The sequence below is a fragment of the Schistosoma haematobium genome, chromosome 1, assembly GCF_000699445.3.
Source record: "Schistosoma haematobium chromosome 1, whole genome shotgun sequence".
Lineage (NCBI taxonomy): Eukaryota > Metazoa > Platyhelminthes > Trematoda > Strigeidida > Schistosomatidae > Schistosoma > Schistosoma haematobium.
Genome location: NC_067196.1, coordinates 76,085,003 through 76,108,949, shown reverse-complemented (window position 1 = coordinate 76,108,949; position 23,947 = coordinate 76,085,003). Strand labels below are relative to the sequence as shown.

Genomic DNA, 23,947 nt, shown 5'->3' with positions numbered 1-23,947 from the left:
GTCAGCATATTCACCAAAATTCCTTTAAGATAATAGTCTGACTTCGTGTAATGATGGTGATGATGTGTATCAGAAATCAGTTAACTTTAGAATCTCACTGAATAGTAACTTTCGTATGATAATACACCTATGAATCATAGTTCTTACTATTATTCAGTTATTGTTGTACATAATAATACATTTTTAATACTTTCTCACATATATTATGTCCTTTTTATGCTATTTAATTTAAATCTATAATTACCTTCATTTTTTAAGGAGATATATTAGTATTTTTAACTGGTCAAGAAGAAATCGACTCTGGTTGTGAACTTCTTTATGAACGTATGAAAGCTTTAGGCTCTGAAGTACCTGAATTAATCATTTTACCAGTTTATGCAGCTTTACCATCTGAAATGCAATCGAGAATTTTTGATCCTGCACCTCCAGGCTCCCGTAAAGTAGTGATTGCTACAAATATTGCTGAAACATCTTTAACAATTGATGGAATTTATTATGTTATTGATCCAGGTTTTGTAAAACAAAAAGTGTACAGTAGTAAATCTGGTATGGATCAACTTATTGTCACACCAATTTCACAGGTCAGTTTAAGTTATTACAATTTATAAATTTGTTTTTGATTGAGATCATAAATTGATCGATGTTAGACCACCATTGAAAATCTGGAAACACTAGACGGCTGTTTCGTCCTAGCATGGGACTCCTCAGCAGTGCGTACCTGCAACCTCGCACGTGGGATCCGAATTCAGGACCTTTGGTTTCGAGCGCGAACCCTTAATCTCTAAACCACTGAGCCAGCATCCAACAGTGTTAATTCCTAACTTCAATCGGTCCATGACCTTATGAAATCATTCACCCATTATCTGAGTTAGATATGTGTCTCTACCTGGCACGGATTAGCTCCACTGGTCACGGCTTGTCACTAGGACTTCGAAAATCCCCTCATGGAGCTAGTCACTAGTTAGCATGTCGACCTATTCATGATCTCAATCAAAAACTTAACAATCTCCACAACCCCAAACTGATAATAAATTTATATTTAAATATTTTTAGTTTTTCAAACTTTTTCTAGAAGTTCTATAAAATTACCTAGTGGATTGTTATAAGGTTTGTGTTCCTAACATGTTGACCAGGAGCATTTAGCACAACCAACAATCGATTCAGCTTACTGCACACATGTACATTCGTACTATTGCAGAAAAAATAGATCAACAAGGTGAATAGAGCTTTCGGAATTGAGGTGAAAACATAAACACTATAGAACATCCCGGTGTCTGTTTTTCGAAATACCATTATACTTAAAAGTTATGTTCGTAAGTAGTGTATGTAGGTTTCATTGACTTAATTTTTTGCGTATTATTTCCTCCTATTTTTCCCCATCTAATCATGATAATTTACTGTTTTTGATTTGATGGTAGTTGTGGCAAGTATTTTTGCTAGATTTATCTACTAATATTGGAAAATCTCGCTATTTAGATCAGTAAGTCCCTTTCTAGGCTTGAAACTCATCTAGTCAACGAATTCTGCTTTTAAATTAATATTTATGTGTGTATGTGCTTCCATTGTTATTGGAATATGTATACTTCGTAAAACTGTAGAAAATCCACTCATAATTGATTAGAAATATTGGTCTGTGGTTTCATTATTCTACCAGGCATAATAGAAGCCTGTGTACAAAGTTGGAATCTGTTGTCATATAATTCGTCTGTACTCTTGAATTATGTAAATCTAGAGTTTTTCACTTCTGGATTGAATATTTTCCATAGTTACCACATACTGGTCAATATAATTCTGTTGTTTTAATTGTGTTTTGTACTACTTAGAAATAAGTAGCTGAATGATGAGAACATGAACGTGGTTCATGGAAGAGGTCTGTCTTCAGAGATTTTATGTCTCTGAGAATAAAATCACCCAAAAGTGATCTCTTTGGTCAGTCAGTCACTCAGCTACAACGTAGGACCAGGCACATATATGCATCGGTCCATACCGCATTAGCAGAAGATGAACACCGGATTCATAGGAGTAGTTAAGTCAGTGGTGGTAATATATAAAAGAAAGATTGCATATAAGGATATAGTACAGGAAGAAAGAATTAGTATGTAGAAAGAAAGATATGAAGCGATTTTAATACCTTAGTTTAAGGGAAGACAGAGAGTGTATACACCTACGCCATTGTGATCGATTCTGAGCCATGTCACCAAGAGTCTCCAACCATTGGTTACGACAGTCACGCGGACCCCAACCAAGTAGTCTGCATCTACCAACATGGCTCAGACTAGAGGTTAGTGTCTTCAAGCACTGATGTCACGTTTTGGTTTGGCATTCCCTAACTTTCTTCCAACCATCTCCAATACAGGATAGCATTGCACGTCGTGGTAATCGGTGTTCAGGCATACGTAACACGTGGCCCAACCATCTCAGTCGATGAAGATTCACAACCTCATCAACTGATTTACCATCATTCCCTAATACCCTGCGTCTAACCTCACTATTACTTACCCGGTGATCCCAACAGACGCCAGCAATATTTCTAAGGCATCTGTGGTCAAATACTAGTAGCTTACGAGTATCTTCGATTCTTAATGGCTATGTTTCGCTGCCGTAAATTAAAACAGAACGAACCGCCGCGCGGTATACTCGTCCTTTTATTGATAGACGGATGTCTCGCCTTTGCCACAGGTGACATAAGTTGGCAAAAGCCAAACGAGCTTTTCGAATCTGTGCTGAGATTTCGTCAGACACCAACCCATTAGGGCTGATCAGACTTCCAAGATAAGTGAAGTTGTCAACGCGTTCGACTACTTCACTCCCTATCCTTAGTTCAGGTGTTGAGGCAGACCAGTCCTGAAGCAACAACTTGCATTTAGAGGGAGAGAAGCGCATTCCAAACATTCTGGCATTGTTGCTTAGTGCTACCAGAAGACTCTGCATTTTGTCAGCATCTTCTCCGATCAGGACTATATCATCTGCATATTCTAAGTCGATAAGTGGACCTCCTGGAAGGAGATCAATACCCGAGAATTCAGTCGACGAGAATGTCATTTCCATCAATGGGTCTATGATGAAGTTAAACAAAAATGGGGAAAGTGGACAGCCTTGACGAACACCACTTGAGGTTGCAAAAGTAGATGACAGTTCTCCATAAGCTCTGACTCGGCTAGTAGTGTTCGAGTAAAGAGCCTTCACAAGGTTTATGTACTTCTGGGGTTCGCCTTTCAATGACAGACACTGCCACAGAATCTCGCGGTCTACCGAGTCAAATGCTGCTTTTAAGTCAAGAAAGACCACGATTGTCGGACGTCGATAAGTATGCCTGTGTTCTAGAATCTGACGAATGGTGAATATGTGGTCGATGCAGCCACGACCAGATCTGAAGCCAGCTTGGTTCTCTCGTGTTTGCAGTTCACGAGTCTTAGTTAGGCGTCTGATAATTATCGAGGCTAGTATTTTAGATATTATATTAGTTAAACTAATCCCTCTGTGGTTGTCACAGGATGATTTTGACCCTTTCTTATATATTGGGACGATAAGTGATTGTGACCAGTCAGATGGAATAACGTCTAACTCCCAGATCTTAGCTAAAATATTAGTCAACCTAATCGCTAAAATTGGACCACCATCCTTAAAGACCTCTGGAGCCAATCCATCTGGACCAGCTGCCCTTCCTCGTTTCAGATTAGCTATAGCCTTTTGAACTTCTGCTAGAGTTGGAGGACCTACTTCAATGTTCCATTCACACTGTCTGGGAATGGAGGGTAGTTGTAGAGTCGCTGAAGGCCAGCTGAACTGTTCCCTAAAATGTTCCGCCCATCGTTCTAAACGTCTGGACTGGGAGCAGATGAGAGTATCGTCTTTTTCCGAAATAGTCTGACTTACACTTGACTTATTAATTCCAGTTTCTTTTATTAGTCTTTAGAGCTGTCTTGTGTTCCTTATAGCTACCACCTTTTCCATCTCTTTTGCTTTCATTGCCCACCACTGCTCACGGTGGTTTCTTAGACTTTTGCTTAACCTAGATCTGATTTGTTGTCGCTCTTCATCGTGTTCAGAGCCTGATGGGATGAGTTTACGAGAATCCATCAGTGCAATAGACCTTGAAGAAATCCATTGGATCTTAGTAACTCTGGTTCAAATAACTAATAGATGTCACTGCTGTTCCCACAGTTGCTTGCATATCTTTCCAAGCAACATCTGGGTCAGCCTCGTTTTCAGAACTACCTAATTGTGACCTCAGTTGTTCTTGGAACCTATTTTTGGTTTTCTCGTTACTCAACTCAGTTCTAATGTGTCTTTTTAATGTGGCTTTTTTGCGTCAAGTGAGGCGCAAGCAGATGCGTGCTCGTATTAGGGCGTGGTCGGAGTCCAAGCAGGTACTCCAGAATGAGCGACAATCTTGTACCGAGCCTCTCCAACGATGACTGATGGCAATATGGTTTATCTGAGTCCATCGTTAGTTTGGTGTAGGGGATCTCCATGTCAGACGATGTCTCTCCTTATGCTTAAAATTTGTGTTTGCTAAAAATAAACGATTGTCTGAGTACAGCTGCAGCAGACGACCACCATTATCTGTTTGCTGTGCCGGAATACTAAAATACCCACCTAAATGCCTTTCTGTTTGGTTTAAACTACCTATCTGGACATTAAAGTCACCCCCTACGTGTACTATGTCTAAGCGTTTAGCTTTCTGAAGAAGTTCAGATAGCTTTCTGTAAAATTCATCTTTCACTTCATCCGGGCTACAGTCGATGGGAGCGTAGGAAGAAACGACAAAAAGGCAACGACGTGTGTCCCTATCCTTCTGAGTTTTCACGGAGCCGTTTAGCCGAACAGCACATAAACGACTGTTAACGGGGATCCACTCTAACAGTACTTGTCCCGCCCTCATGCTTAGTGCTATGCCTACACCTACCAGTTCACGAGAACTGACTATCGAGTCTCCAGGTACATGGAGGGTGTATTTCGTCGGCTGTCCATTTTGCCGAGGTGAGATCAACTGAATGACCACACTGGGATCCTGTATGCGTGTTTCGGAGACACAGCGTACATCAATGGTACGAGATTGTAGGGTTCTAGCCAAGGAAGCCTGTTGACCGATTTGACATAGGGTGCGTACATTGAAGGCTCCAATGTGTAGTGTGGAGCGAGGTTTCAGTAGACCTGGGACAGTGTTTTGAGCACTAGAATCGTTGGCTATGGTGACACTTGAGGGGGAAGCCGAAAAAGGAAGTTTAGAGGTGAAAGTCGAGGTAGGGGGAATAATAGGAATTGAAGTGGGAGATTGATTATGAATACAATGATCTTGAGTGTTGTTAGAGGTATGAGGGCAGTTATCACTTCCTGGTTGCCCACACGGTGGAGGGGTTCTTCTGGAGGTACCTGAAAAGGAAATTGGGTTAGAGGCGGTCTTAGTGACCTGAGAGAGTGACCGCAGTGCTCAAGGGACAGATGCTTGAGGTCGGTCACACACGACCTTTTTATGAGTAGTTTTTGTGTTAGCTCCGTACTTGTTGAGACCTTACCGCCGGAGACGGATATCCGTGGGATAAGGCAAGGTGTGCATTTTTAGGGTCGACCTTTTCTAACCCACCACTCCTTGTGGGAAAGCAGCATCACTGTCATGCTTGTTGTCTGAAAGAAACACCTTACTGCTGTCACACCTCTGTACAGTCAGCAGTACGACTTCGCCTTCGGACCTTGGGTTTGTTGCCTTTAGTCTTACCGCTCTTCAACCGACCTGTCTGACATGGTAGGACTTTGAGGAACGGTTGTTCCAGCCAGTATAGCTCGGTTGCTTCATCATGATAGGCAAGCTCAGCCACCACGTCAAGGTAGCAATAACGGTCGTGATCTCCTTGCTACATAAAGTTGTTTTTTGTTTAAATGACTGCGCTTCTTGTTACCTAAATAATTCATTAATATTGCTTTTTCACACAGACCAAAATATACAGATGTGAATTATGGCGAGAATATTTGAATAGAGATATTTTGTGTTATTACAATAATGACAATTATGAAAATTACAGCTTCTTGCCAATCTTGTTTCGTATTGCGTTTAGGATAAAATTAAATGTTACACTGGTCCCCTGGTTGTGGTTCAAAATTCACTTTCTAAGACAGCCAACTTTTGTTTTGTTTTATGTTCTTGTTCCAACAGAACAAACTAAACGTTTTCATCCGAGAGATCTGCTTTATAATTCATTTTACAGTGGATGCAGAGTTGTAGTTTTCAAGTTTACATTACGTATTGATGTAAAAATAACATATTGTGGAGTAGAGATTAATAATATTCCCTTTTTTATTTACTTCAGGCTCAAGCTAAACAACGTGCTGGACGTGCAGGTCGTACAGGTCCTGGAAAATGTTATCGTTTGTATACTGAAAGAGCCTACAGAGATGAAATGTTAGCGACCAATGTACCAGAGATTCAAAGAACAAATCTAGCAAGTACAGTTTTACAGTTGAAAGCCATGGGTATAAATGATTTATTGTCATTTGACTTTATGGATCCTCCCCCATTACAGGTAAATAATTAAATTGAATCCTAATCTTTTTGATTGTCTTAATAATAATAACGTTTTCTAATTTTTTTTTGAATTAGTCTACCCTATTATTTATCTTTTACGTTCTGTGAGCCAATATTATGATTACTTAGAATACTTGATGGTTAACTTTGATGTATCAATTAGCATACATACAAACGGTGTCGAGACGCTTTATAACACTGAATGGCTTTTCCCTTTCATTTGACATTTATTTCATCGTCTAGGACGTCAAAACCTTCACATCACCTACTTTTTGATCAAGTTGTTACTTATAGAAGATATACTACGTAGTTTGCAAATATTCTGTCATATATTTTTAGACAAGAATCCGCATCTAATGAACAACGGTAACGTAATTTGTAGAGCACACTAGAGGTTGTGTGCCTTTATCGACCTGATTGATTATACGCGCCTAATAAGTGTCTATGGCGTACCTTTGTGTTATCAGTCAGTCAAATACAATTTAGAACCTGGCAAATATATGCATTGGTTCATGTTGCCACACCCCAGTAGTACAACGAGATGACATTCTTGGAGTAAATCGCAAAGTAGTAGAGGTTGTAACAGTATTGATGGTAATGGGAAAGACTAGGCATCTACAATACACTTCGTGAAGAAAATATATATTGGTAAAATTATACGAAAAAAATTCGTGAGGAATTTAGAAACTTAGATCTACGGGAACATAAAGAGTGAATGAACTTGTACCATTGCGAACGATTTTGAGTCTGAATGAATTGATTATATATTTTTATATGTTCTAATAACCTTTATTACTTAAAACTATACATTATTATTGCGTTATTGTTATTTTATCCTTCAGACACTTGTCGCTGCTATGGAAACTTTACATGGTTTATCTGCTCTGGATGATGAAGGATTGTTGACACGTCTTGGAAGAAGGGTATATTTTTAATGGTTAATTTTACACTTTAAGATGTTTATTCTTCATTCCTACGGTTTTTATTTTCAAATATATACAACACGTTTTTTATATGGATATTGTTTTGTCGTTTATGAGGTCAAGTGTATTTATCACTGCCATGTATTCATTTGTAACAAATGTGAAAATCTATTTCTTCTACAAGACAATCAAATAAATTTCTAGCCTCCTCATTTATAGTCGGCTAATAAAACCAATGGATTTTAAATTTTACGTCTCACAGTTATCTATAACATTGCATGATTAGTTAAAATAGACTGTTTTCTATTATACAATTTAAGACCTATTTATGATTGTAAAGATTGTTGATTTTTTTCTCAATTGAGATAACAAACCGATCAATGTTAAGCGTTTACGCGCGAGACCGAAGATTAATAATTCCATTGGTACTCGCTATTCTAGTGTTTTTCACCTCTTGGAAATCTGGTATTTTAATCATTCAATAGTAATCACAGTCTGCTTTCAAGATCAGGGTTATTATTATCATTATTGCCATTATTATTCTAATCCCTTCGATATTTTTTTTTGTGTAAAATTGAAAATCATCATCATTCTTTTCATACATATACAATATCTATTGATAATGAGGCTGATTATTAGATTAAGCACGGTGGATGAAAATAATTTTAATATTATCCAGTTATAACTTCTTTTTAATATAACCCCTAATTTTGACGAACTAATTTTTGTAAGCTGTACCAATGTCACTCTCTACCATTGCTCTCGTTTTATGCCCATTTTTTTTCTTTTATTTGTTTATCAATTACTTGTTGTTGAATTTTTCTGTTTATGAAATCTAGTTTATGGAAGTTCTTGTATGTTTGAACCCATACACACGCACATAAACATATACATATGAACACTTAAACACAAGTGGGTGAATGCTCCGTTGTGTATGTATTAGCATTAGTTACCATTTTAGATGATAAGTATTATGTTGTCGATCTAGTTTTCTACATCATTATGCCCTAGATTTGGACTATTGTCTTAATCTAGGCGAATTTGTTTAGTAAACACTTTATTGTTAGGATATAGAATAATAAAAAGTCAATACATTTTTATTAATGGTCTATTATGGATAATAATAATTTTGATGAAATATTGTTTTTGTGAATATTTTGTTGTTATTTTTGCGGGTTCCTGTTACTTACTTAAGGAAGGAATTATCTCAGCCGAGGGCGGGAGAGTCCGTTCTCCCTCTCGAAATTCTCTAATATGGTCACGAGTATATATCCACCTCCAAGGAAGTCCTACTCACTACCTTCTTGGAGAGAAGATGTTGTTTACGAGATTGAGAAGACAAAAGGCGAATGTCTGGCGCTTAAACCAGGTTGGTAGGTAAGGAGGACCCGCCTAAGGGAGCTGGAAAACTCTCATTCCAAACCAATGGTGCACATGGGATCCAGGATCCTGAATAAACAAATGACGTATGAACCTATTGTTGGTCACCGGCTACCATGGGACTGCATCTCTTTACGTTGCCCCACTGCCTTGTGGATTAGATCTCTAGGTCAAAGGCTCGAGGAGTAGCCTCCTTAAAAAACCACCTGCTTCGTTTTGGGTGCTAGGACAGTATCCCAACCGTCACACAAATCGAATAATGAAGTGTGGTGCACATATATTTGGTGTTTAAATAAATAAATAAATCATCACATCATTAACTACTGATATGAATATCACATAAGAAATAAAATCGTGCATGTGCACTACATTACTTCTCATTATCAGAATTATTTGATGTGATCATTTTTTGTGAAATTGAACCTTTCAGTGTAGCATGTGCACAAATTTTAAATTTTTTTTTGTTAGATCGTAATGCTTTTATACAACTTTCATATTAGTTGTTTATTTATTTGTTAGTAAAGGGTTAAAATTAACCCATTGTTGGCTTTAAGGACTTAATTTTGATCAGTCGTTGTTGGCATATGTGCATTCTGTATGGCTTGTCTCAATATGGCTACTTTGCTACAAGTTTTATCAAACGGATGGACTATGTCTAGGAGGAGAATTCAGGACGCTCATTTCGTCTTGTTTGGAACTCATACGCTGAGTTTGTCTGCATCCTAATACCGACGTTTACACGTGGACTCAAACTGAACACATTTTGTGTCAACCGCAGGCACATTCGGCTGACGTGTCCAAAATAGGATGAAAAGGGCTCCTTTTTTCTCATCGCTAGCTACAATTCATCCATTTCTTTGTTATAAAGTTTGTAGTATTTGTGTACATTATGCAATGAAATTTTTTTATCTCCCTGAATAATAACTTCAGATTATTTGTTATTTGTATTGAACTATTTATTACTAATAGTTCTTAAGTTTACCTCAGCTAAGTATCGTCTAAGGTGTCAAACAAATATATGTATATACACGAAGTCATATCTTAATCGTTGAATTAACAGTTATTTTCATCTTAAACACTTCATCTTCGATGTCTGTTGCTTTTTTTGTGCGATGCGGTTTGCTTTGTTAGCACCAAAATGTTAACCATTAGTTTATGTGGTAAATTTTCGAAATGCCAACTATTAAATCACAACCTTGAATCTCTGTCTACGAATAATTTACTGTCTCAGCATTATATATAAGTAATGTAAATGATGTCAAAATTTATTTTTGTAGAATTGTTTTTCTAGCATTTCTAAAGAAAAGAACATAACACTACTACTCAGTCAATACTACTATAGATCTGTTGTGACCTGGATAATTCAGTGGTAATTTCTCTGTCGGTGACACCGAATGGCTCAGGGGCAGTTTATCCCCACGAAATTGCTGACTAGTGTTGAGTTAACGCAAAAAATTGGTCCAGAGCTTTCTAATAAACTTCTCCAATTGTTTGACAGAAAAAGATAGTGCATACGATGTCGAATCACTTAGACCAGACGTACCACCAAATTGGGTGGTAGGACTCAATCAACGCTAATATCTAGCTAAACTTAGTATTGGCGATTTCTCAATGATTGATCAATTGTAACAAGGACTAACCATTTAACGTACTTTACTGAACAAATAAAATGACCATTACATTTATTTTCGAATATAGTACACTAAGAGAATTCGATTGTCTATCATTCTTTCTATCGATTGACCATAAATATACGGGAAATATTCTAATTATATGTCCAAGTTATTATTCAATTCTTCAAACCGTTGCTTCAAATATTTTTGCATCCAAGGTTTTTCTCCCTTATCAACTTGAGTTATGAATTTTCTATTGTTCACAATTTAATCTATCATTCAATCTTTTATCCATGCAGTTTGGTTGTTCGTACCACACCATGTCCATCCTGGTGATTTGTTCGTTGTCGTAGTCTTGGCATAGATAAAGTTTTTTCGGCTTTTACCAACTTCTGTTACCTGCAGCGCAGGTGAAATATATGTGTACTTTTTAAATGGCGAGTCTGTTGTATAGCAGTTCACTATATTACTATATTACTTCAACAACCTACACAACTATATCATATAAGAAGACTGAAATTCTTTGAACGTGGGTGTATTCTAATTCTTCCACATGCTTGGTGGAGGCACCGGGTGGACAATAATAAGATTACTTCGTAGGGTCTATAAGTTGGTTGATAACTCTGGATCAGATTAGATTGTTGGGACATGTGCTACGCGTGCTTAGGCGATACATCTCGAATCGCTAAATAAACTGGCATCTAAGGTGGGATGAAAGAAATTTGAAGGCAGCGTAACTGAAAAATATAATCGCTAACTATCACTCCGAGTTATACGAGAAAGTTTGAACTTTTTGATTGATACTTGGTATCAATATTTGTAACTATTGAGTGACATAGCGAGAAGTTAGTCTATAGTTTCCTATCCTTCAGTCTCATTCGTTGTTCAACCACACTTTTTCATGTTCAGCTTTACATGACAGTGAATATTACTTCTCCCCCCTATGTTTTACACATGTTTTGGCTATATTGTTGTGGCATCTTGACCGGTTATACATTTTCGCAAGATCTACTTTGTCTAAGACTGAACTGGCTGACAGACTATAAGAATTTATTCTTCAGTTTTTTTTTCACTATTTTTTTCTTCATCATTTTGTTAAATTCAGATGGCTGAATTTCCTCTTGAACCAATGCTTTCTAAAATGTTAATTATGTCAGTGCATTTACAATGTTCTGAAGAAGTATTAACTGTCGTTTCAATGTTATCTGTTCAAAATGTTTTCTATCGTCCTAAGGTTAGTATAATCTTTTTTTCTCGTTTCGGTAGTTTGTATTAAAATGAATTAGAAATCAATGAAACATTTTTTCTAGTTTTATTGTGTAAACCGATTCTTGGTTTTGGATGTATCAACCACTAGTTATGTATTTATTATTTATTATTTAGACACATAAACATTGGTACAAGGAGGCACCAAGTAGATATGCGCCACATAAATAATTAGATTCGTGTGAGGGCTGTGATACTGCCCGGGTGCCCAGACCGGAGTAGGTGGTTTTCTAAGGAGGCTACTCCTCGAGCCCTTGACCTAAAGGTCTGATCCACAGGGCAATGGAGCATCGTGAGGAGATGCAGTTACATGGTAGCCGGTGACCAACGATTGGTACATACGCCATTTGTTCCTTCAGGATACTGGAGCCCATGTGCACCATTGGTTTAGAATCCGGTTAAAGCGCCGGACATTGGTCCTCTCATTTTCGTAAACAACACCCCGCCACGAGAGGGCAGTGAGTAGGACTTCCCTGGTAGAGGCTGTATACGCGTGGCCGTGTGAGAGCATTTCGAGAAGGGCGGGCCCACCCCACTCTCGGTCATACCAGGGCATTTCTTTTTAAATATTATTGTGAAATAAAGAGAATGGATTGACTAATTTAATTAATTTTGACATTCCTTGAGATTCTAATCAATTTGTATATCGTGTGATGATTCAGAGTTGTTCCATCTAGTTGGTAATATTTATGTATATTTCCATAATTACCTCAGCATTAGTGTTTAGGCTAATACTTTACATTAGTTTATGAAGTAATTGACTATTAGATTAAGCTGTGTTATTAGTTACATATTATCTGCTTATAAAAAGTCCTTGCGATTATCGTAACCAATAGTTGAGGAAGTTACGTGACATGTAGCCGAATATAATATGCCAGATGTATTCACTTTTCATTTTAAATTTATCTTATACTTTTTCTTCTGTGAACTCATTATACCTTGTCGAATTAGTTTGCCTATGTCTGACGTTCCCCGTCAATTCTGATAATGTCATTACTTTTGCTACTCTGAAAGTTGTATTAATAATTTCATCTAGCCATTATGCTATTTTGATGTGACAGCTTGGGTCACTGCACATATGTGCCACGTTCTACGTTGCTTATGCTTGACTGGTAAAACCAGATGAAATGTTAAACCCTTGTATATATATAACACATCATATTCGCTACTCGCTTAAAGTATCTAATTTAAACTGACTTCAAAAATGTTTTTCTTCTGTCCCCAAAATATATAAGCTATTTCTTTTAATACTAAAAAAATAATTTAGGAGAAAACTGAATTGGCTGATCAACGTAAAGCGAAATTTCATCAACCTGAAGGTGATCACCTTACTCTATTGGCTGTATACAATGCATGGAAGAATAATAAATTCTCTGCACCATGGTGTTACGACAATTTTCTGCAAGCAAGAACATTAAAACGTGCTCAAGATGTACGCAAACAATTGCTTGGTATTATGGACAGGTAGGTATTTACTGTTTATTGTTTTAGTATTGGATTAATCCTACTATAACATATTGTTATTAGTAAGTCAATATTGCCAGTATGGGAATTTGTGAAGATTCTACTGTGAAAGTCAGTAGTTATTAGCATAGGATTAGGGTTTTGTGAAGATTATGGAATTTCGTCCCATAGATTCGATTATCACGAACTGATCGGTAGTTGTTGAAACATAATCAATGTTGTGTTGCATAGCAGTGCTCAATGTCGAACAACATTTGTTCATCAGGTTTACTGTGTACCTAATATTAGTCCATTTTCCTCTTGGTTTTCGTTTCAATTCATGGTTTTTTCCACATATTTTTGATATACCATAAATCTTGTTCTTTCAATCCTATTCTTGTTTTGTTTCGTATTGTTTAGAAATGTTTCAGTTATTTGAAGACATTATCATGTATTTCTTTGTTACATTTACGGTTTATCTGAATAGGGATTTAATTCAAACTGCTGTTGTTATTTTTCTGGATTAAGTTTTATTTTTTTAGTTCGTGAAAACTTATGGCAAATAATCCCCAGAGTAAGGTCGACATTATTTAACTACCTAAATATTATTTTCTGTTTCTGATCTCGTTTGGAATCGAAAAGGTTTGTATTGAAAGACATATCAATACAGGTTGAAACCGATTTAACATTGACTAAAATAAATTCTATGTAGGAAATTGACAAAATATTATAGTGAATTCAATAATCCGCTTAGGAAAAACACAAGAAAGTTAATTATGTAAAACTTTATTCGTCAAGGAAAAAACGTTTATAAATAATACTTAGAATTTCAGGGAGCATATTCTATGTTTTAGTTAACATTTCTCACATATTGTATCATTTTTTAAATTTTAAATTGACATCATGAATCGATAAATGCTAGACCACCACTGAAAACATGGAAGCACTGGTTGGCTGTTTCGTCTTAATATGGGTCTCCTCAGCAGTGGGCATCCGCGGTCCCACACGTGGTCTTACATTCATCCATTCACGATATCAATTTAAACTCAATTTCCATAACCATCTACTGATGATTTTATTAAGTTGTAAGCATCAACTTTATTTTCAGCTATGATTTTTGTTGTTTCAGTCGTATTTCTTTAAACACATAAATATTGGTAAAAGGAGGCACCAAATATTTATGTGCCACACCTGGTCATTTGATTTGTGTGAGGGCCGGGATACTGCCCTGTTGCTCAGACTTAAGCACGGGGTTTTCTTAAGGGGCAACTTCTTGATCCTTTGACCTACATGTCTAATCCTCAAGGAGATGCAGTCCCATGGTAGCGGGTGACCAACAATGGATTCATACGTCATTTGTTTATTCAGGATCCTGGAGCCCATGTGCACCATTGGTTTGGAATGAGGGTTTTCCAACTTTCCTAGAAAGGATCTCCATATCCACCAACCCGGTTAAAGTGCCGGACATTCGCCCCCAAATGTTCTTGTACAACCGAAAGTGGGGAGAGTCCACTGTTCTTGAAGTGCTCTCTCATGCCCACCGCGTATACAGCCGCTGCCAGGAAAGTCCTTCTCGCTGCGGGGGTGTCGTATACGAAATTGAGATTCTTATGTAATATACGTCATATTTTTTTTGCTTATTTCAGACATAAGCTTGATGTAGTTTCATGCGGTAAAAAGACTGCATTAGCACAGAAAGCAATTTTGTCTGGATTCTTTCGTAATGCTGCAAAGAAAGATCCACAAGAAGGTTATCGTACGCTGGTTGACCAACAAGTTGTTTATATTCATCCATCATCTGCATTATTTAATAGACAACCAGATTGGTAAGTTCATTCTTCCATCAGTGTTTCTCTATGTTGTATTGCAGCTATTCGATTACTGATTTTGTCTATACAAATGTGTGATGCATTGTTAAGACATCAATGCTATCTCTTAGATAAAAATTGAATGTATTCTGTTGAATTTTCCTAAACATTTCCATCTACATCTTTTGAAAAAATGTATGGAGTAGACATTCACATTCCAGTTAACAGAAATTAAGTTGATTTAATGCCTTTGTTCCATTAATGATATAGAATCTTGTTATTGTATACAGAAAGGCAGTTGAAAATCACTCTTTCTGTGCCATTCGCAACACTGACAATTTAGTGAAATGCTTAGCTAGAAAAATGCGTAAATTACACAACAGTATTCGACTTCTATAGTCAACTACTATTTAGTAATAATTTAAGAAAATCTCAGGTATTCAATTGTACGTATCTTTGATGCGCAGTAGTCATGTATAGTGAAACAATTAAATTTTTAGAAATATTGAAATCAAACTTTAGGGTTTCAGATTATTAAATCTACTGTTACTTAATCTAATTATCATTTCACACTGGGTAACATATTACCTAGCTTATATCTAGTAGTAGTTTGATACAGAATTGTATTTTTATCAAAAAAGAAAAGCTAAACATAATTAATGATTTTGATCTGATTCGAGACTTTTTGGATTTGTTCTTGATAAATGTGATTGTTAGCTTGAGATAAAATTCGTTTAGTTTTGTAGATTCACTCTTTGCTACTATATCTTACTTAAAATTAACTGAATATTTCTTTGATGATACTGTTAACAATTTATTCTTATTGTTAATTTCTCAAAATAAAACCTGGACTAATGCATCTATTTAACTTTTTCTACAATAATGTATTCTAAAGGTTTCCTTTTTAAGTCCTAGAGAAAACCATATAAATCAAACGTGTGCATATTTTAACTTCATATATATGTATATATCCCACGTGCGGAATCGTGGGTGCCCACTACTGAGAAGTCCCATACTAAGACAAAACGGCCGTCCAGTGCTTCCAGGTTTTCACTGGTGGTCTAGCCTAGATCGACTCATGAATTCAACCGTCATGTATTTTACTTAAATGCATGCAGAAAAAACATGTAAGGCATATCATAAAATTTCTTGCCTTAATGTATAAATGAATGAAATATATAAGGCACCCTTTAATTCAGGTTATAAATGTATGACCTACTAAATATCCATATTTTAAATTATTTTTCTCTCCTTTTTTTGTCCTACTTATTTCCGCGTAACCATCGATACCAATAACATCGGATGTGTAGAACTAGTTTTAATAAATCTATATAAATATGTTTAGGTTGGAAATTAATAAATCTATTCAACAAAACAATAAAACACAAAGGTGCAGAGTACAATGTAAATTGGAGAAATCTTATCCCGATTTGTTGACATTAAATTGTTTACTCTCTTCCCCTCCTCTTTTTTTACTACTCATGAGGAAAGAGTAAACTAGAGCATCAAGAAGAGTAAAAAGCGAATAAATAAGTAAATAAATAAACAATGTTTTGTGTTCTACTATGTACTGATACACACACCAACTTGTGAAGTAACAGTGATGGTCTTTGTAGTAGAATTATTAAGTAATCACTTAATTCTGTGTATGTATATTTCCTTTTAATGAGAATAATTCTTGAGTTTATTTGAGGGGAGATTAAATTTTTCTTTATATACATATATCATGAAATATTATTATTATTATTACCAACGTTTTGTTAACAAAATAGGACTGCTTAAAAGAGGATGAATAAATTATCGATCACTAAGAGAAAATTAATTTTATGATTTTTTTTATTGTACATATGATTATATAAAATATGTATAATTATGTCATGTAAATTACGGTTAAAAGCTGTTTTCATACGTAGTTGATATCATATAGATTCAAATGGTATGGCGATGATAGGATTCTGTATGTTTTCTAAAATTGAACTCATGGTAATTAAGAGTTGTCACATGGTACATACCTTACAATTGATTGGTTACTGAGTGGTGACCATATTGGTGTAGTCCTTCAAGTCCTAATCGAATTCTATTAATTAATTTGCAATGTCGCCACTAGTCATCAAGTTTCGTAGTCTGAGAGGCCTTACCAATGAGCTGTACGAGACGGGACTGGCGCGGGTTCGAATCCCACAAGAAGCACTAATTTCCTCGAGACTACAAGCACGTCTTGTTGACGAGTTCCAATTGCTCCGAAACCTAGGTCTATGGGTTTCTGTTGACTGCCTACAACCAATTATCTGTAAAAATCTTAGTTAAATTAGCGGATTGTCTGTTTACTTTTGAAATTCCCTGTAAATTTTATATTAGTCCAAGGTATTTTTAACCACATACTGTGATGTTAACAAGGTAATCATTAACAACCAGATAGTAGATTGTATGTGGTGGTATAGACACCAATCTACTTTTCGATGGTGATGACGACTTAAGCTTCTCATATATTCTAAGCATTAATATTCAATTATTGATTTACTCAGAGGTTTCTATTTCTTTAATTAGATCCAAACATCATTATGATCAATTACTTCTGTTTTTATCTGTGATTTAATCATTACACGTAACTAATAAGAAATATAATTTAAATATTCTCATGTTTTGTTAGTTATCATCCACTGATTTAGATTATAAACGTTTTGTTTTTTTAGAGATACCTCTCTTAGTTTACTGTCGGTAGGTAACTAAATTTCAAGGTGGGAAATATAATCGAATATGATAATTCTTATAAATAATAGGTTTATATCACTCTAATTCATAGTATAAATGAATTTTAATAATAATTAGAAAAAGAAAAGAAATAATAATCATTAATTCGTGATATTTACAATTAGATTAGGCTTATTAAAACCTAAGTATTTTTTAGATCTTAATCACCTTATACTAATAATTACTTATAGAATAATATTTAATTTATTAAAATGCTTCATATCATCGTATATATATGAATTACACTTTTTCACACACACACACACTCTCTTTGTTAAATCATTTCATTTAGGGTTGTTTATCATGAACTAGTTATGACTACTAAAGAGTATATGCGTGAAGTAACCACAATCGATCCAAGATGGTTAGTAGAATTTGCACCGAATTTCTTCAAATTTGGCGATCCAACTAAATTATCACGTACTAAAAAGTCAATGCGAATTGAACCATTGTTCAGTAAATTTGAAGAGAAAGATTCATGGCGTATTTCACGTGTTCCAAGGAAATTTCATGTTAAAGTTACATTTTAATATTTATTTAACTAACTTATTGTTGTTCAACTTCTGTTTCAATGTAGTATTTTGTTTTTCTCTTAAGCAAATATTTATTTATTTTGTACAGATGTCAAGTGTATTTTTAAGAATTCACATAATTTACTATTTAAATCCTTAATGGGAATGATTGTGAAATGTAACAGCGTCGTTGTCCTGTTTTTTTCTCTTTTAATACTGCTTCTTTCCTTTTTTTACAGAAGGATCCGTATACTATTTGTATTTTATTATTTTACCTATGTAATCGACTTGAATTTGTAGTAAAAATATGTATAGTTTTTCGTTGGTTTCATATTTTGGTGTTTTAGTGATCATACTCTGTGCCAAAGTTTTGTCTTAGTTATATGGGCATGAACTTTGTGTATTCTCACATAGTTCTTTGTTGTCTTTTGTTTATCTTGTTGTGAATAGTGTCGCTATTCAACACAAATTTAAGAAGTTGAATTTTATTGACATAATTACAGGGTTTAGTTTATTTAGTAATGTGCTTTCAGTCATAATCAACATAGGTTTAACACAAATATTCATTGGCCCAATATAACATCACAGTAGCACGACTAGATGCAATTAACAAGATGGACAGTGAAGTAATTGAAATCGTAAAGTAGACAATTAGAGGCTGAACATTAAGAATACGATTTGAAAAAGTATGTGCCAAAGAATAATAGAAATTAAGATCTAAAGATAAAGTGTGGATAGATCTACGTCTTTATGATGGATTCTATCTTCATCTACGAACAGTGACTTCATAGACTGATGCTATGTATTGGTTCGATCATCCCTAGCTCTCTTCCATCTTCTCTACCAGAAAAATTGTCTTTCGAGTTGAACAATGATTAGACGTACGTAACTTGTACTAGAACCATCACAGTCAATAAGAATTGGTGACCTCATCAATTGATTTAGCACTTTTGCCTAGTATCTTTTGTTTAACCGTAACATTTTTTCATCCAATCGCTCTACGAAACGTGAACGGTACCTCAAGAAACCTATTACTGAAAGCTTACAGCTTACACATATCTTCTACTTTCACAGCTATAAGATAATAAAGGTAGTTTTAGGCTGTTTACACTCCCGCCTCTCCTATACCGTCAGCGATGCAAGTTGTCCAAAGTTAGTCGGGCTTTCATCAGACACCAATCCACCAGGGTTGATGGAAATTCCAAGGTACGTGAAGTAGTCAGCGCGCTTAACTACTTCACTGCCCATCATTAGTTTAGGCGTTGACACAGACCAGTCCTGAACACAACATTGCAACACATGCACTATAGCCTATGGCAATCTCTTCGCCATATAGGACTATGTTATCTACATATTTTAAATCGATAAGTGGACCTTCTGGTTAGAGATCATACCTTAAAACGGGTGGAAAACTAGTAATTTTAGGAGAAATTTCCCTCGATTCGTTCCTTGATTTCAGGAGGGTTGTTGGCTTAGCTACTTAACGCACGATCATTTAGCTACGGAATCACTAACCCGTCTATAAATGTAATGATATGTACACGATGTTATTGGTTTTTATAAAATATGTTACTCACATTCTGGCCTACAAACAAAAATGGTGCTGGTTTCATAGGATGCACTGGTAATTTTATATTTAGTTGTAACTCAGTAATGACAAAGAGTTTATTGAAAAAATTCTCAGTTTTCTTGTTTAAAATCTGTAAATTTGGCACAAAACTCATTGATTAGCAAAATTTTAAGTTATTGAATTCTCTCAACGTGTTTTGAACACCGTAGCTTGTAGCTAATCATATATACTCATAATGATTATTAAACATTATATTAAATTGTGATAACCACAATGTTTTGATAGTTCACGTATCATCAGTTTACTGAAAACGTAATTATGCGATTGATTATAGATTTTCTATGAACTCTAGTTTTACAAATCCATACATTTAGAAAAAAAATTGTTTTTCTAGAAAATATGCAGTAGGCAGTTTAACATTGGAAAAAAGTGTAGGGTAAAGGCGTTTAGAGCTTTTGCAGAATCATAGATATTCACTTCATAACATTTAGTAGTTAAGTAATAGAATGACATTTGATTTCTACAATGAATGCAATCATCAAATCGATAGCTAAGAACAAATCGTAAACATTAGACTACTTCAGTGCAAGTTCAAATCAAAAGCGGGTAATAAGATTAAGTCCGTCGTATTTTACTACTCTGTCTTATCGATTGTTCCTGATTGTAAAATAGCGAAGCAATCCCTCGCTATGATAAGAAAAATAAATTATTTTAAGAACATTAAATCGAAATTCATATCCTAGCTTATTGAAGGCGGAAATCATGAAGTGACTAGGTGTGATTTAACATCAGAGGATTTATTTACTTTGCATTTTGATTTACTTCATCTCTGTGCTAATGTGTTATGGCAACTCGAACTGATGTACGTACGCACGAAGTTCTACATTGTTACTGACTGGATTTGATTTACGTTGACTGATGCAGCATCATTACTTACGCCTGTTACTTCTCGTGATGGAGCATGGACCGCTCACCAGCATTCTCCATCCAACCCTGTCCTGGACAATCCTTTCCAGTTCCTATTCATCCTTTTCATATCTACTTCTTTGGCCTTCCTCTTTCCCGCTTCCCTTCGGGATTCCAAGTTAAGGCTTGCCTCTTGATCCAGTTTGATGATTTGAGTAATGTATGTCCTAACCACCAACTCCATCGTCTTTTCCTAATTTCCTCTTCAGCTGGAAGGTGGTTTGTTCTCTCCCACAAAAGGCTGTTGATGATCGTATCCGGCCAATGGATGTTGAGTATGTTGCGTACACAACCATTTATAAGTACTTGTGCCTTCTTGATGGTGGTTGTAGTAGTTCTCCACGTTTCAGCTCCATACAGTAGAACTGCCTTGACGTTCGTATTGAAGATTCTCACTTTGATATAGGTTGACAGACAGTTGTTTTGAGTTCCATATGTTCTTCACTTGTAGGAATGCAGCCCTTGTTTTTCCAATCGTTGCCTTTACTTCTGCATCTGAACCTCCTTGTTCATTGATAATACTTCCCAGTTATGTGAAGGATTCTAAATCTTCCAGAGTTTCGCCATCAAGAGTGATTGGATTGCATCATAGTTACTCAATAATAAATAGAGAGGTTATTCACTTCTCTCGACAGTTTCAACAAGAAGTTTGTTTGTGAAAGGAAATCGGCGATATGGTATTCAATGCATTTGACTTTCAACTGATAGATCGTGAGCTCGCATCTCACTTCATTTACTTTGGTTTGGGCAACTAGTTTATACTAATAAGCATATCACAAACAGTGGTACACAGTCGAATATATAAACATATTCATTAGATGCGTTGCACATATTTTATAGGTGTACAAGATATTTATCTACAAATAGACTATTTTTATTAAATGTTAGACAATTAAAGCTAATCTGTAAGGAACTCAACCTAGGTTTCATGCTTCTTGGTACTTGTCAGAAAGAGGTATTTACAATCCTTAGTAGAATTATACCGCTATTTAGATTTAAACTCACAGTGTCAGTCAGTGATGTTACGATCTCGGTATTTCGAGTAGCGACTAACCTCCCATAAGATATACTTGAATTGAAATTTGTTTTTCGTAGAACTATTTAATTTAATGTTTTCACATGTTTATGATGTTTTTAGCTGTATCAAGTGAATAGAATGTATGATTGCTTGTATTTATCCAGTTTAAGTAAGTGTTATTACCCTGTTTTATAGATTAAGCTAAATAATACGATGAAAAGAGAATATTCAAAATGAGAAAGACATAATCTTTTTATCTTATTAATTCATAGTATGTAACAAGAGTATGTCTAGTTAATAGATAAACTCATAAACAAGGAATAAGTGACAAGCCAGATGATGTTATCATCTTAAATGTTATATAACTAAGAATTACTGTTGTTGATGGGTAAATCTTCAAAAGTTTGAATTTACCATTACAAATGATATGAAAACCAATAAATTGCAATATCAATTAATAGTATTGTTTTTAGTGTCAATTTTAAGTAGTTAATTTTAAAAGAACTGCTAGGTCATTTGAATGATTATTATTATTATTCACTGTTCAACTAGTGAATATATAGCAAGCATAATTGTTCATCTATCAATATGTGATTCAGTACACGTATCTATTCATTACACGCAATTTATAATATATTTGACGTCATCAGAATTTGGCATTCTGTTGGGAAAAACTATATATATAAGTTATAAAACGTTGGGTGTAAATAAAATGGGAAATATATATATTTCAATGACTCATAGTTATTGTTTTTTTCTTCAATGTTTTCTCTTTTTATAGAATGATTTGTACTAGATAGGTATATGTTTATTAGACCATCTAAATGTTATTTAAATATAATGCCAAATAATGAAGTACAATGTTGTTCTTTTCAAAATAATAATAAAGATAATCTACATTCAATTCATGTAACAGTTATGATATTCAATCAAAATATTTAATATTAATGACTACAATGAATGATATTATTGTGATATCTTTTTTAAATCATCATGTTTTTGGTATTACTCTATTCACATTATTCAATGATTTATATACATCCTTAAATCTATCAAATAGATGGGATCGTGGAAACGCATTACTGAAGAGTCTCATACTAGGAGGAAACGACCGTCCAATGTTTCCAGCTTTTCCATGGTGGTCTAGTTTCAATTGACTCATGATCTCAACCATTGAAATTACTATAATATCCACAGAAACCCTTCTAATGTGATTAAATTTTTAAAAAAAATTGTTTTTAACTCTGGTACCTGTTCCAGGATCTTTTAGCCTTTATCAATCATATATGATTAACCTTACTATGTATACATTTATTAATTTAATGCTCTCTTTTTATTACCATTGCTCACTTGTTTTATATACAATAAACTAAAAGTTTAAAGATTAAACTGAATAACTTTTTTTCTTTTTCAGACATAACACATGGCTGAAATATCATGGTAAACTTAATTATAATAGTCTGTTTTACATTCTTGAATTCCTAGAATACTTTTTACATTTTACAAGAGCACATATTGAATAAAATCTTCTTAATAATAAATTAGATCAAACAGTTGATTCTTTTCTGGTATCATAAAGCATAGGAAAATTAGTTGATTTTATTTCAATTAAGATATTTAACTAAGATAATAAAATATTTGATCATCATTTCGGCTAACGAATGATTGTATTATGCATAGATTGACACAGATATTTAATAAATACATTTCAGAAGGGGTTTGTGGAGATTTTAGAAATTTCGCAGATTGAAGTCATGAGTCGATTGAAGCTAGACCACCATGGAAAAGCGGGGTGCGGGATCGTGGATGCGCACTGCTGAGGAGTCCCATATTAGGACGAAACGGCCGTCCAGTGCTTCCAGGTTTTCCATGGTGGTTTAGCTTCAACTGACTCATGATTTCAATCTGTGAAATACATTTCAATCAATATACTACAAAATATTCATGAAATCTAGAATGGTTTCTATATTCAATAGACTGTATGATTTATAAAGCATAAAATAAAATTGACTCGGTTCAGTCAAATAATGATAATTTTTTGATAATTGTATTTGAATTGAAATTAGACATGCCGGTTCAGTGGTCTAGAGGCTATGCGTTCGCGCACGAGACCGACAGACCCTGGGTTCGAATCCTGCGTGAGAGACTATGGATGAGCACTGCCGGAGAATCCC

General features: G+C 35.0%; 1 protein-coding gene across 4 annotated transcripts in view; it reads left to right on the top strand.

The window, feature by feature from the left end:
* The window catches only part of DHX8_1 (ATP-dependent RNA helicase dhx8), a gene marked incomplete at its 3' end in the record, with an annotated part of 47,893 nt that extends 24,611 nt beyond the window's left edge, over positions 1-23,282 (top strand). Inside the window, exons 16-22 of one of the 4 annotated variants that reach the window (XM_051209709.1) lie at positions 259-581; positions 6,309-6,521; positions 7,366-7,446; positions 11,545-11,673; positions 12,973-13,169; positions 14,795-14,974; positions 18,000-19,877. In XM_051209709.1, coding sequence (XP_051075169.1) covers positions 259-581; positions 6,309-6,521; positions 7,366-7,446; positions 11,545-11,673; positions 12,973-13,169; positions 14,795-14,974; positions 18,000-18,237 — 1,361 coding nt within the window. Of the gene's footprint in view, positions 1-258; positions 582-6,308; positions 6,522-7,365; positions 7,447-9,257; positions 11,674-12,972; positions 13,170-14,794; positions 14,975-17,999; positions 19,878-23,187 lie in introns of those variants that run through there. The other 3 variants (XM_035731168.2, XM_051209710.1, XM_051209708.1) reach the window with 3 other exon arrangements.
* Positions 23,283-23,947: the final 665 nt, after the last annotated feature.